Raw genomic sequence first — 15,627 nt, 5'->3', positions numbered from 1 at the left:
TTTTTTTTTTTTTTTTTTTTACCAATTTTATTGATCTTAAAGAACCAATCTTGCCTTGGTTAATTTTTTCTAGTGTGTTTCTGTTTTCTGTGTCACTGACTTCGGCCCTGAGTTCTTACCATTCGCCTCTTTCTGCGGCTTACTCGGCTTTTATTGGGCCCTTCTCTGTCTTCACAAAGTACAACTTAAGGTCACTGCTTTCAGACCTTTGTTCTTTCCTGGTAGAAACATTTAAAGCTATAAAGTACCTTCCAAGCACTGCTTCAGCTTTATCCCCCAGATCCTAAAATTTCATAGTCCTTCAGTTCAAAAGATTAACTAATTTGCCCTTTGATTTCTTCTTTGACACATCAATTATTTAGATGAGCTAATTTCCAAACACTTGGAATATTTCTAGATACCATCTGGTTCCGGTTTTCTAATGTGAATTCGCTGTGCTCAGAGGCCATACTCTGTCTGCTCTCAATTCTCATTTATTCGCTGAGACTTTATAGCCCAGACTACGGTCTAGCTGGGTGACCACAACACAGGAGTTGAAAAGAAAGTGGATTTTGCAAGTTCTAAGATAATAGCTTATGACACTGCTCAAGTGAGGTGGTTCTGAGATCAGGTACGTCCACACTGACCTCTGTCTACTCCAGTGAATGGCTGAAAAGAGTTAACATCTCCAGCTATCCCTCCCATTTCCAGGCGTAACGGACTCACGATGTACCCTCCTGCCTCAGACGACCATAAAAGCAGGAAAACATGAAAACGACAGTTTTAAGACAACCGACAGAAAGCCCAAGTCAAGCATGTTGTGGAAATAAAAGGCGCTTTGGAGAATTTCTCCTTAAAAAAACAAAATATTCTAAGTGTACGACAAACGTGATTTCACAAAATCCCTACAGCCCAACAGCAGACTGGGACACGTGGGGGAGGAAGGCGTTAAGCTTCCCACGGTGTAGCGTGTGCTGAACAGGTGGAAACGGAGTTGAAAAGGTTCCCAGGGACGCAAGGCAGTGAAGGCAAGGGCGATGGGCAGGCACGGGGGAAAGACGCGTCACGGCCACCGTGCCCGTCAGAGGCACCTAGAGCAGAAAGGACAGCGGATCCGCACATTAACCTTTACACCAAGCAGAAGAGTGAGCAGAGCAAATACCTAAACCTCAAAAGTGAAATGATAACAACACTGACGAAAACCTTAGTAAGATAAAGACCTTAACGTCCATTACCAAAAATCTATAGGACATAAAAAGACAGACGTTTCATCTACCAAAACATCAAAAAAAATTTTTAAGTATTTATTTGAGAGAGAGAGAAAGAGAGAGANCAGGCTCCGTGCTCAGCACAGAGCCTAATGAGGGGCTCAATCCCATGACTGTGAGATCATGACCTGAGCCAAGATCAAGAGTCAGACAGCTAGCCAACTGGGCCACCCAAGCACCCCTCAAAAATTTTTACATAAAAAAATGCTAGGCATGAAGTCAAAAGACACGGAAGTGAGAAAAAATACTTGTGATTTATTTCATACGAAGGACCACTGGCCCTAATTTAGAAAACACTCCATACAGCTATAGTGAGACTGACATCCTTATGGAAAACAGGTCAAGAAAATGAAAACGCACAAAAAAGAAAAACAGGCTCTTGAACATGTAAACAGTGCTCAACCTCATAACAAGAGAAACAGAAAAGAATACTCTGTAACAACAGCATTTCAACCTTGGTAGGATGGTGGCCCCAGCGCTTGGAGAGCAGGCTCTGTTGGCCCGGAAGTGGCAAACCAGGCCCGTGGCCAAGGGGAGCGGGTGTTGGAACAGCAGCTACGAACGCCTTCTTGGCAGTGATTTGTTAAAATGTAAATAGCACGCTCCCTCTGACCTGGTAACTGCACCCAGGAAGTCATCCGACAGTCACACTCGCCCACGTGCAACGTGGAGATGCAGGAACGAGGCTACAAAACCACATCGCATAGCGTTGCCACACTGGGGCCCGACACGTTCCCCATGGAGGGGCCGGGCAAATAAACCAGCACGGCCATACGATGAGAGGCCAAAGAAGGAGAAAGCTCGTTACATACTTTTGGGAAAGGTCTCAAAAATCTAGCTTCTGGTTAAAAAAGCAGGAGGCTCAACAGTGTGTTGGGAATGAAGTACAGGCAGCGCACCTGCTTAAGGGACGGGGCTGGGGGCCCCGAAATTAAAGAGAGATCATTGAAGCACGTCCAGAAAAATTCATCTCTGGTTCATGTCTTCTAACTGCGCTACGGTGGAGCGCCACCACCCGGTGGCCCCGGCGGCTCGGCGTCCCGGGAGAAGGCGGTGGTGCTGGAGGCTCGGGCAGGCTTCGTCTTGCCCGCGCTGCGTCTGGGCAGGCAAATCTCGGCCGCTTCCCGAAAGCAGCTTACTCATAAATCCCTACGTCTCTTCTCAAACGGATAAAGAGAAACAAAACCACAAGGGGACGTCACCTCCCCTCCCTGTCATGGCGACTTGGCGGCACAGTAGCTCGGGTCCCCTAAAACCTTGTTTAATAGCGTCACTAGCCCGCGGTCCTCGTGCACACCAGGCACGTGGCACAGGAAACGCTGCCCCTGCGCCTCCCCTCCCCCCACAGTGCCAACGGCACGCCCTCTCCTGACCCGCGCTGCCCTCAGCTCGGAGGCAGTGCCCACTCTCTGGAAGCCCCCCTCATGGGCGAACTCCCAGCCATGGGCATCCACGGGCGCCCACGACAGCCTGTGCTCCGTCTTCCGGAACTTCCATGCTGGCTGCACTGTCTCCACGTAGACGCAGAGTGGGCGTCTTCCATTCCGCTGGGCCCGCACACAACTGCTGGTCTCCTCACCGCCACCCAACCCCTCGCGGGCCAAGTGCTCAGACCCAGGCCCGGACCCCTGCCTCTCTTCTCCCAGCATCACCCCACAGTCCAATCCGCACGAAGACCCCCGGGCTCTCCCAGAAGAGCACATACAACCTGCGTGTGCCTTGTCCCCACTGCCACCACCGTCATCAAGCCACCCACGCCTCCTGCCTGGACCTGGACCTGGACGAACACTCTAGCTGCCTCCACTCTACCCACCCCCTCCGCACCCCAGCTCAGCCTCGGCCCAGAGGCCAGAGGGATCTTTTAAATTGCAAACCACATGGGTACACACACTGCTCAAAACCGTGCAGTCACCTCCCATGGCACAGAGACTAAGGCCAAGCATGTCATCCTGGTTCACAAGGCCCAACATAACTGGCCTCCAGTCGCCCCTCAAACTGTGTGTCCCGCCCAGTACTCTGAAACCACCCNCCCTCCAGGCTTCTCTGCTCCGTGTCCTTCCCAGCTGGCCTCCACCTTTCCCCACAGGCTATCAAACAGGCTGGGACCCTGCTCTCAGCTCAAATGTCACCGCCTTAGGAGGGCTTCCCTGAACCCCAATTCCAGAGCACTGCCCAGCCCTTCCAAGCCCCATCACCGCACTGGAGCACTCTGCCAAAGTCGAAAGCTCTTTTTTGTTTTTCTTCACAGTCTGGGCCCCATACCAACCATATTTAAATTACTACTAATAAGGGGACCTGGGTGGCTCAGTCGGTTAAGCATCCAACTTTGGCTCAGATCATGATCTCACGGTTCGTGGGTTCAAGTCCCAAGTCAGGCTCTGTGCTGACAGCCTAGAATCTGGAGCCTGCTTTGGATTCTGTGTCTCCCTCAATTAATAATCACTGACTTAATCAGTTCTTGTTTGAAGTGAGTACTTTAAGCTTCCTGAGTTTCCTACCAGCATGCAAAGGGCACAGGGCAGGGGCAGTTTCTAACTCACAAGTTTTCCAAGAGAAAAGCAGATCAGATCCTCACAAAAAGGGCAATTATTCCCTGTGTGGAGCCCAAAGCCCCTTCTCCTGTTCTCTTTTCCTTTGTGGAAAAGACCAAATGGTCGTGGGGAGGGCCAAAAATATACTCTACAAAGGCAGAAGTTGGAGTAGAAAAGGCATCAGAGAAACAGATTTTACAAAAAGAGAAAGTGAGAAATGCGATACTTGGGCCAGTCCTGAACTGTACGCAGGGACACACAAGCCAAACGTCTGCCTCGCGCGCACGAGGGTCCCAGGCCAGCCACTTCACCCACTGCTTTCTGTTTCTGGTGCCAAGACTGACTCACGCAGGCCGTCAGAGGCAGAAGCCTCAGCCCAATCTTGAAATTCATCACTGAAATGCGATTACAGAAAAGCTAACATTCACAAATCAAGCTGTCGATGTCAAAGCACTGACCACATATTTGCATCATTTTCCATCCTGGCTAAAAACCCAGATGCATAAAAGTCCTTCTTTCCCTCTCCTACTTTCCCTTGATCTTCCTCATTTACAAATGGTGCTGAGGTATGTGAACAGTTACAGACAGATTCATGATCATCTACAAGGCAGTGTTCCTATTGCACACAGAAGTCGCTAAAAGCCATCTCTAAGCATCAAGAAGCATACATTAAAGAAAAAAAAAAGACAAGGGCGCCTGGGTGGCTCCATTGGTTAAGTGTCCAACTCTTGATCTTGGCTCAGGTCATGATCTCAAGGTTTGTGAGTTCAATCCCATCCTTGGGCTCCACGCTGACAGCGCGGGGCCTGCTTGGGATTCTCTCTCTCTCTCTCTCTCTCTCTGCCCCTCCCCTGTTTGGTCTCTCTCTCTCAAAATAATAAATAAATAAACTTAAAAAAAAAGACAAAGATCAGTGTAACATTGACAAACGAAGTTATTCCTAAAGTTAAGGTTTTAGGGAAATCTTTTTCAAATGAGGGCCACATATTATTTCCATTTCCATAGAAACACACAATGTAGAAGCAATATTTACAAATAAAAAATATTTCAGTGAGTGTGAAAACCTAGAAAATGCATCATACCGCACTGACTAAATGAAGAATCTGATTTAAACATGCTTCAGAAAAGAATGCTCCTATTTGCTCCTGAGGCCGGGGAAATCCCACCCACAGCTGCTTCCTACAGCAATCTGTACAAGGCTCACCAGGCTAGTATAGAAAGGAACTTTCTTCTGTCTGACAAGTAAATGACATCTTCATTAAGGCAAAAAATTCTACTAGAACACAAATGAGTTATAACCTCTGCAAAAGATAATTACAGCAGCCGGGGCCTCCTCCTAAGGCACCTTCTCTGGCTGTAGGATTTAGAGGAGTCCAAACACCAAGACCGAACGGCTGGATTCAGCCGGGGTCGTCTTAGAGCCGGAAAACGTCCTTCATACCTACATACAACAGAAGTGAACATTTTCAGGAGGACACGATCCCAGTAACTCAAGCTGAGTCACACCAGAGCCCTTGGCGCCCACACTGCCCCACGTCTCTGGTGCACCCAATCCAAAGGACTCGGTTACTGAAACCTTACATTTGTCCCTTTCCAAGAAAAGATAACCAAACCTGTGAATTCTAACACTGTTTTGCTGCGTACTCCCCACCAGCGCTCCCACTGGGTTAGCAGGTGGGAGGGCATAGAGTGGGAGCTCTGTCGTTTTCAGACATGGGTTCATATCTAACAGTAAAAAGTAACAATATTGTTGGAAGGCTCCGGAAGCTGGGATAGCTCAGTTAACTGCATCTCACTTCACTGTGCTTCGCAGGTAACACACTTTTCACAAACAGAAGGCCTGTGGCAGGTGCCCAGCAAGTCTGCCAGGGCCACCTCTCTAACATTTGCTCACTTTGTGTCTCTGGTCACATGCTGGGAATTCTTGCAGTATTTCAAACTTGTTATTATATTTGTCACGATGCTCTGTGACCAGTGATTACTCTTCACAGAAAGCTCAGAGGATGATTATCATTTTCCAGCAATAAAGTGTTTTTACTTAAAGTACACACACTTTTTTTTTAAGAGCTAATGCTATTGCACACTTAGTAAATTATCCTACAGTGTAAACATTGCTTTTTATTTTTTTAATGTTTATTTATTTTTGAGAGAGAGAGATACAGAGCACAAGTGGGGAGGGACAGAGAGAGAGGGAGACACAAAATCCGAAGCAGCCTCTCGGCTCCGAGCTGTCCGCACAGAGCCTGATGCAGGACTCAGCCCCACGAACTGTGAGATCATGACCTGAGCCGAAGTCAGACATTTCACCAACTGAGCCCCCAGGCACTCCAGCATTTCGTTTATAAGCACTGGGAACCCAAAAATTTCACCTCTTTTTATTCCAACACTCGCTCTATCTCACTGGTCTCTGGAAGCAAACCTCCAGGACCTCTGAAGCACGCCTGTACTCTGCAATCCCATTCTTGTTGGCGAACGCACGGCTCCTCTGACACAGATCGAACTGTCGGTGCGGCACAGCCGAAGACCTCAGTTATGACTGCTGCTTTCGGTCCTCCCTCCCGGCCGCTTCCATCTGGTGACCTGTGAGGACTCGCAGTCCCGCGGCAGACTGCATCTTTTGCCCCAGACTCCCTGCTGCTAGAAAACTGCCGATGGCCAAAACATAGATGTAAGGTACTTCACAAATGACACAGACCTACTAGAGAAAACTGTGCTGAGTCCGCAGCCTCTAATGACTCCCCCGCTGCGCTCCATTATGACACAACTGTGCGTGGAGGGAGGGAACCTAAGTCCAGCACAGTGTCCTGCTATCCTCACGCACCAACTTGTGTCTGTGTGCAAATGGGTTTAATTCAAATACAAATGAATGTCTGGAAAACTAAATAATTTTTAAATGAGGCATAATTTCAGAAGAACACTGAAGTCCACACTGAATGAGACCCAAACTGAGAAAGTGCCTCTGAAATGCAAGTGGCACAGTCGGTTGAGTGGCTCAGTCGGTTGAGTATCTGCCTTCAACTCAGATCGTGACCTCGTGGTTCATGGGTTCAAGCCCTATATGGGGCCCACTGCTGTCAGCGCGGAGCCCTCTTCGGTTCCTCTGCCCTTTCTCTCTACCCCTCCCCTGCTTGCACTCACTCAAAATTAAATAAAAACATTAAAAAAATAAAAAACTTTTAAAAATAAAAAAATAAAATGGGAGTGGCATGACTGGCAGCTCCAGCCCCCACCCCCCACCTGGATGCAGGCTGTGCCCTGACCTCACAGGCCACTACGTGCAAACACACACAAAAACAGATCTTAAGGAAAACAAGAGAACATGACTAAAAGCAAGAGAATTTCTGATGGATTCTACAATGATGAAAGAAAGGGCCATCTCCTCAAGACATAACAATTACAAACAGACATAACAGCAGAGCCTGAAAATGAGGGACACAAAAACCGACAGGGCTGACTGGACAGACAGAAAACAGTCCACTTCCACAAATGTGTCAACAGGTGGACGGAAGACCACCAAGAAACAGAAGGTCCTGGGCGCCTGGGGGGCTCAGTCAGTTAAGCATTTGACATCAGCTCAGGTCATGATCTCTTGGTCCATGAGTTTGAGCCCTGCATCAGGCTCTGTGCTGACAGCTCAGAGCCTGGAGCCTGCTTCAGGTTCTCTGTGCGTGTGTGTGTGTGTGTGTGTGTGTGTGTGTGTGTCTGTATCTCTCTCTCTCTCTCTCTGTCCCACCCCTGCTTGCTCTGTCTCTCAAAAACAAATAAAAATGATAAAAGAAAAAAAAGAACTTCACTGAAGAAATTAATAAGGCCTAAGTAAATGGAGAGATACCTACACACAGACTGGAAAACTTAATCTAGTTCAAATGGTAACATTCCTCAAGCTGATCTGCACATGCATGTAATCACTACCAAAACTCTAGCTGCTTTTCTGAACAAGCTAAAAGGCCAATCTAAAAATTAATCTATAACACAAGGACCCAGAACAGCCCAAAAAATCTCAAAAAAAAACTAATGAAGTTGGAAGACTTAAGAGTTTCTGATTTAAAATGTACACAATGCTACAGTCACCGAAATAGTGAGGTACTGGCTTAAAAGAGAAAACAGAATGCAGGAGACATGAACAAAACCCACACAAAGCCTGATCAGAGCCTCAGGGGGCTGCAGACCGACAACAGAAGACGAAGGTTGGAGTCAGCAGGGCCGGGACTGCTCTGACGGCCTCCTTCCCACACGTGCACCCAGGCCACGCGGACAAAAGCCCGACACTCCGTAATCCTCCCACAGCTCAGGGATGGCAGGCCTGATGCCATGGAGGCCGTGAGACCTGTCCTGATGAGATACAGAGCGGTCTGCCCAGCCCCTCAGAATATAAAACCACTTCAAGCAATGGGCCACCCGCAATGGTCACCCCAGTCATCCAGCCCCTTTTCGGCACGTGGGATGATGGGATCACGGCTTCCCCTTTCCCTGTCCACAGAATAACAAACTGTCTAAATCTAACAGTGCCTTCTTGAGTCTTTACAGATCACAGTCAGCCTCAGCCGTGGCCTTCTGTGGCCTGACACGGAGTCCCCACACGAGAGGGGAAAGAACGTGGGGCCGAAAAGCGTTCAAACAAATAATGGGTGGAAACTCCCCAAATGTGGCAACATAAACCGACAGATTCAAGAAGTCGAGGGAACTCAAAGAAGATATACTCAAAGAAATCCACACCAGGACATCATAATTAAGCTCCTGAAAAGGCAAAGAAAAATCTTGAAAAGCAAGCAGAGGGAAAGGAGGCGTTACATATGGGGCCGGGGAACGGACGGACACTACAGCTCAGATGACAGTGAATGTCTCAGAGGAACACAGGCCCATGAGACACGTATCAATGTCTGATCCTTAACGAACCATCAAGTGCAGCCACGGCAATGTGATCTGGCCGCCCCCACAAGGGCTGTGTGTTCTCAGGCTGTACCCTGACCCGCACCTCCATCCACCTTCCCCAGCCCCCAGGTGCGGCTGAGAGATTCTATCCGCACATGTTTAGTGTTCACTTGCTGTTCAATTACTAGAATTCAAACTCTTACTTGCTCTGCAAGGAAAGGGTCTGTTATGATGCTCTTAAGCAAGCAGACGTCTAACGAGAGACTTACGGCCATTCCGACTCGGGCTGCTTCTGGTGAGCATCGACGACGTCAATCGCGATGTTCAGGTTTTCTTCCAGTTCTTTCATTCTTTCAGAGTTCAGGGATGTGAACAAAATCATTGACGAGTAGGCAACAATTTTTTTGTCTGGATGATTTAAGCAAGACCTTCCGAACAAAGACATGAGGGCGTTAGCCCCATTTAGCAAACTGATGTTTTTAAGGATTTAATAAATGACAACACTTTGAAACAAGTACCTTATTTACTATAAAAAGAGCAATGTAAAATTAGTCGTGACCCAAAGTAGCCAATGTTAAAGATGCAGCTGACTTTAGGACTCGAAGGCATTTAAAAGCAAATACCATCTGATTAAAGAAAAAGATAAATGATTGCATTTATAAAGCATTAACATGTTCACTCTTGTTAGAAAAAAAAAATCAAAAGGTAAAACATGAGACCCCCATTAACTACAGGCACTCCTTCAACCGTTCCAAGGGCCGGAGAGTTCAGGAACGACAGAAAGAGGGTTCACTGGCGGGAGAGAGGAGGCAAAAGCCCCAGCTACACGGTCTTTGTCAGGAAGGTCCCTGATTTACCGACGGTCAATTACGTCATGGGCTGTGCACTATGGCAGGATTTTTTTTTAAGTTAAACTTCATAATACTCTTCCGGAGGAGGTACTGTCCTCATACTATACACAACACAACAGCGTGTTGACTCTACTTGTCCAAGGGCATAAAGCCAGTACCTCCCAAAGCTGGAATTCTAATTTGGTTAAATATTTGCCTCACAAAACACATGCAGACTGCAGTCAAATTACGTCTTTCAGTGTGTCTTCTGATAGAAAAAGGGAATGCAACGAGCTCCTGAGCCCATCTCACAGGCGTCCGCGAGGAGCAGATCTGAGACCATAAGCAAAACCACAGCGTAAACGGTCACGGCTTCTCAACAGCCCGTGCAGGGGCCTCTCCCCTGGGATTCTGTGATGTATGGATTTGCCCTGTGTCCGTTCTTCCACTGCCGTGTGCTCACCTGTTCCACCCAAAGCATGGGTTTTTGGGGAGTAACAAATAGATCTAAATTAACCATATTCCACTTAACCTAGCTCAGAACCTCACAGATATTAGGTGTTCAAAATGTTTTACAGGAACGAAATCTCAAGAATGAGTAATTTCTATTTCTGTAGCTCAAATTCCATAATTCTTTCCTTCCTCCTAAGCTCAACTATCATGAATCATAAAGATTTTGTGCCTTCGACTCTCATTATTTGGAGAAACTTGAGAGCCAGCTACCAACTCAGCGACCCAGGGATAACGTTCGAGTGTATGTGATCTGAACATCACACTTCCCACGTCAGCGCAGAAAACCTTACAACCGGAAGGCCGCACAGCGTGTAGGCGGCAGAAGCAGCCTTTGGATCCAGAGAGCAGCTCTGCCCTCGACCAGCAGTGGGCGTCAGCCCCTCGCCTGGCCCCGCAGGGCCGCTGTCAGGACAGGAATCACAGGCACGGGAGGGATACCTGGCCCGGAGCACACAGAGCCACCGCTCGGCCACTTCGCTGCCACCACAGCCACGGACGCCCCACGTTGGCCACGGAGCCTGGATTAACGCCTCCCATTGCCTCCCTGCCTCCATTACCGCTCACCTTCGATCCCAATGCTCAATTTCATGTGAACTAACAGAAGTTGGTCAAAACAAAATAGTACAACAAACCAACCTAGACAAACCGACCGGCTGTGCACACCTTACCGCTCTCCAGATCTGCCCAGCAGCCCTGTGCTGGGCACACGACAAGGGCTCCATAAATAAATATGTGACCAATTCACTGCTCATGCTTCAGTGTTTTATAGTTTTTTCTTATGAATTTGTTTTCCTATAAGTCACTGTGAACTTAACAATATTTAATCAAAACTTTAATTTTCTTAAAATACAGCTGACATACAATAAAGGGCATAAATCTTAAGCATACGGCCCAATAAATCATTTGACGTGGCTATAGCTCCACCACTCCCACCCCGATGGAGACACAGAACATTCCCAGAAGCCCAGGAGACTCCCTCACACCCTCTCCCGGCCGGAACCGACCTTCTCACCGCCCACCACCAGCCACCACTACCCTCAGTTCTGTGACCGAGGGTTCGTTTTCCCTGTTATTGAACTTCATGTAAATGGAATGCTATAACCAGTCTTTCCAGAAGTCAGAGAAACTTTTATGAAAACACTCACAGAAAGAGCTCCGGGAAAGCGTGTGCCCACACGACGGACTGTGAATCTTCATTCCGTGAGGCGACGTTGCCCAGAAACTGCAGGCCGCAGCGAAATGCTGGCGATTTATAAAAGTAAAAAAGAGACAATTTAAAAATTTTTTAACATACCGAACAAACATATCTTAATAGAAACCATTCCACATTATTAAACGGGGAGTTTCTGTTTGCTTCTTTTAACTCTGAAAGTCCCTCACTGGGATGAAATTCTGGGCGTGACGTTAATGGTAAAGTGCCTTTCCAAAGCAATGTGCTCCATACAAAATTAACTAACTTCTTTAAAAAAAAAAAAAAAAAAAAACCTGTAAATGTCAACCCAATGTAGCTCTAATTTACATTAAATAACACTGGACAATGAACTCCAATTAAGAGAATTACTCTTTGACTAGATTTTTTAAAAATCTAACTTAATGCTACTTAAACATCTAAAACATAATACTACAGAAATATTGCAAGTCAAAAAGCAAAAGTCTATACTAGGCAAATACCAGCCTAAAAAGGAAGTCATACACCCCTTAAAATGAGATGTAAGAAACATTAAGGCAAAATGCATTATCATTTCGGGAGCACCCGGCCGGCTCAGTCGGTGTAGCATCAGCCCTGAGTCTCAAGGTTGTGAGTAGGAGCCCCACGTTGGATGTAGAGATTACTGAAGGAAAGAAAGTAAACTTTAAAAAGAAAGACATATCAGAAAGATATAACAATTGTAAGTTGCAATCGTAAATGATATTGCCTCAAATATATATATAAATAAAAGAAGAACTGACAAAAACCCAGAAGAAAGAAAAAAAATACAATTAAACTTTCCAGTAGTAAGATAACTTTCTTGGTAACTTATAAAACAAGCAGACAAAAAGTTAGTCTATGTGAAAGATTTTGATAGCATTTAGTAACAAGCTAGTTGACATACTTAGACTACTTCACCAAATAAAACTAGAGAACACCGGACAAAATGCACAACACTGACAACACGCGGTGCTGACACAGATGTCGAGCGACAGGAGTGCTTGTGCACGGCTGGGGGGCGCGGACTGCTGCGGCCGCTGTGCAGGACGACTCAGTTTCTTACAAAACTACACACACTTTAATTTTTTAATTTTTTTTAATGTTTTATTTATTTCTAGGAGAGAGACAGACAGCGTGAGCAGGGGAGGGTCAGAGACAGAGGGAGTCACAGACTGAAACAGGCTCCAGGCTCTGAGCTGGCAGTCAGCACAGAGTCTGACGTGGGGCTCGAACCCACAAACCGCGAGATCATGACCTAAGAGAAAGTCGGACGCTTAACCGACTAAGCCACCCAGGCGCCCCAGACTACACACACTCTTAACATACAATCCAACAATCACAATCCTTGGTATTTACCCAAAGTAACTGACAACTTAGGTCCACAAAAAACCCTGCACGTTAATGTTTACAGCAGCTTTACTCATAATTGCCAGATGAAAGCAACCAAAGTGTCCTTCCGCCAGGGACTAGATAAATGAACTGCAGTCCACGCAGACAAGGAAGTATTGCTCAGCACTGAAAGAAGTGAGCTATCAAATCATGAACACGCAAGGAGGGAAGTCGCATTGCCTGCCAAGTGCAAAGGCCGCGTACTGCAGTGTGCCAGCTATGACAGCCTGGGGAAGGCAAAGCTATGGAGACCGTGAAAAGACGTGCGGCTGCCTGGGGTCAGGGCAGGGGCAGTGAGGAGGCAGAGCCCAGAGGACTTTTGGGCAGTGAAACTACTCTGTACGATACTCTAATGGTGAAGACAGCTCACCGCGTATACTTTGTCCAAACCCATAAAATGTAAAACACCAAGAATGAACCATAATGTAAACAGCACACTGTGGGTGATAACATAACAAATGCGTTACAGACACCCTTGACCATGTGGGGGTTCAGGGAACTGACCCTCCCCACGGTCAAAAATCAACATATGGCCTCTGACGCCCCCAAAACTTAACTATGAATAAATAAGCTACTGCTAACCAGAAGATTTCTCAGTAACAGAAGTAGCTGATTAACACACATTTTGTACATTATTTGTTTCACATAGTGTATCCTTAGAATAAATAAAGCCAGAGAAAAGAAAATACTAAGAAACTTGTGGGGAAGAGAAAATACATTTACAGTGCTGTTGGGTGAAAACCCATCTGCGCACACGAGGAGCCGTGCACTTCAAGCCTGTAGCTCAAGAGCAGTGGTCACTTTGGTGCCACATGCTAACTGTGGAGGAGGCTGTGCAGGGGCGGGAGACACATGAGAAATCTCTGCACCTTCTCGATTTTGCCGTGAACCCGAAATGGCTCTAAAAAATAGTCTACCTGAAGGAAAGAAGAACAACAGGACTATAGAACTGTGGGGGAAAACAGACCTGATCAATTCCCAGCTCAGTGTGATGTGTGCACGGGATGTGAATGTGAGAGGTACACGTTCCCCACCGTAACGTGGGGACAGTCCCTGTTCTGTCGATGGTAAGGATGACGCGGCGACCGCTAACTCCGATGAGCGTGCAGGAGAGGATGCAGAAGAGGCCCATCAGGCCACACCCGTGTTACCAGCACACAGTACGGACTCGGTAAGAACTGGTTTAAAATGTCAGGTTTCCAAATGTTCCATGAAAACACGTGTTTGTTCCTGAGGTCAGAGACTCTAAACAGACACCCTGAGTGCCTACTGTATGCGCGCTCACTTATTAGAATACCTACTGTACTCCCGTGTGGAGAATGCTACTCCCCAGTCAGGTGCCTTCATCCTCCTTACAGAGCATGGGGGCCCAAGACCCACGGCGGTTATAAGGAACCTGACCAAAGTCACACAATTAATTATAAAGTATCACAATTCTGGACTTATTCCTGTGACTATATCAGCCCAATACGGTTATCTCATGCTTATCCGAGCACCCGCTTGCTTATACACGAAGCTGATCGGTGAAAAGGAAAAATGGTTTTCAACTGCAGAGTAAACAGCCTTCCCAAGGACAGGCCGCCAAACACCACCTCACCAGGTGCTGCAGAAAGACAACTCTCAGTGCACTTTTAAAGACTGACATACAGGTGGTGCTCACTCACTACACTGCATACAGGTGGTGCTCACTCACTACATCGCCATTATGCCTATGTGGGAGTATTTGGGGGGAAATTAGAAATACAGTATTTCAAACTAAATGTTAACAAAAATACCTCAATCCAAAGCTTCTCAATGCAGCTAACACAGTACCAAGAGGGAAACTTAAAGCTTTAAAATGTGTATTTTGGGAAAGAACGACAAAAATCAATGACCACCTGCTTCAAGAAATTACAAAAAGGATAATTAAAATATCCCAAAACAGGGAACGAAGAAAATAAAGATTAAGAGCAAGAGATTATTAAAATTGACAGCAATCATAAAGAGAGAATATCAGGAAATCCACAACATGACTCTTCTAAAAGCTCCATAATGACCAACCTCTGGAAAAACGGATCGAAGTGGAGAAAAGGCACAAAGAACGACGACATTCCATTTTCAGAAATGACAAAGACGCTGCCACAGATTGCGCAGACACCAAAAAAGCAAGTCGGAAGTCATTCCGAATAACATTAGGCCACACCGTTAGAAAATTTAAATTAAATGAACAAAACCCTGGAACACAGGTAACAACAACCATCTCTGTAGAATATTCAGGGAATGCCTGCAGAGTGTGACAGCCTTGAAGGTAACTGAGGCGACAGTCAGATTTTCCCACCGAAAAACATCCTAGACCCAGGCAGCTTTACCGTCTGCTCACACTCTAGGGAGAAAGACTTTCAATTTATATGACTCTTCCAAAGAACAGAAAAAGAGAGAGCAGGCCCTCACATCAACCTGGTGGGGCCAGCATCACTGTGACAGACACCGAGTTAAACACGCACAGTGTGAAAAAGGAAGGGGACAGAAGGTGAAAATACAAAAGATGTATTTCAGGATGAACCTAACAGCACGCAGCTAGATCAAGCTGCACTTACACCTGCACTGTGAACTGTTTTACTGTTCCAAAGTCCGACTTTGGAACTGATTCCAAAGTCCGACTTTGGAACTGACCACACTATCCTACAAAGGACAAAACTATATGATCGTCTCAATGGCTGCAGAAAATGTAGTTGATGAAGTTCAACACCCATTCATAATTTTAAACAACAAACCAAACAAAACTGAACAACTCGTAGCCACCAAAGAATAGAGGTGGCTTCTTTACCCTGAATGGGTCTCCAACAAAGAATGCACGGCACATGTTATAACAGCCAGATGGAGAGAAAGTGTTTCCTTGGAAAGGGAAGGAGACAGGGGCGCCTGCGACCACGGTTTGTAGCCCACACTCCCCTGAAAATCCGGGCCAGCAAAACAGAGAAAGGCCAAACACTGGAGAAGAAAACGTTAAACCATCTTTTTTTTCCCCCTCTACAGTTGAAATGTCATTTCTAATGTATGCGGACATTTTTAGGCGT

The 15,627-nt window shown here is 46.5% G+C and overlaps 1 protein-coding gene across 1 annotated transcript in view; it reads right to left on the bottom strand.

Annotated features, from left to right (window-relative positions):
- The window catches only part of ATXN10 (ataxin 10), a 155,564-nt gene that overhangs the window by 128,293 nt on the left and 11,644 nt on the right, over nt 1–15,627 (bottom strand). The window contains exons 4-5 of the mRNA XM_077757899.1: nt 11,139–11,235; nt 8,920–9,078 (exon numbers count right to left, since the gene is read on the bottom strand). Of these exons, the coding sequence (XP_077614025.1) occupies nt 8,920–9,078; nt 11,139–11,235 (256 nt within the window). The remainder of the gene's footprint in view (nt 1–8,919; nt 9,079–11,138; nt 11,236–15,627) is intronic.

Source organism: Crocuta crocuta, unplaced genomic scaffold (assembly GCF_008692635.1).
Source record: "Crocuta crocuta isolate KB4526 unplaced genomic scaffold, BGI_CrCroc_1.0 scaffold143, whole genome shotgun sequence".
Classification (NCBI taxonomy): domain Eukaryota; kingdom Metazoa; phylum Chordata; class Mammalia; order Carnivora; family Hyaenidae; genus Crocuta; species Crocuta crocuta.
This window is presented reverse-complemented; position numbering and strand designations above follow the sequence as displayed.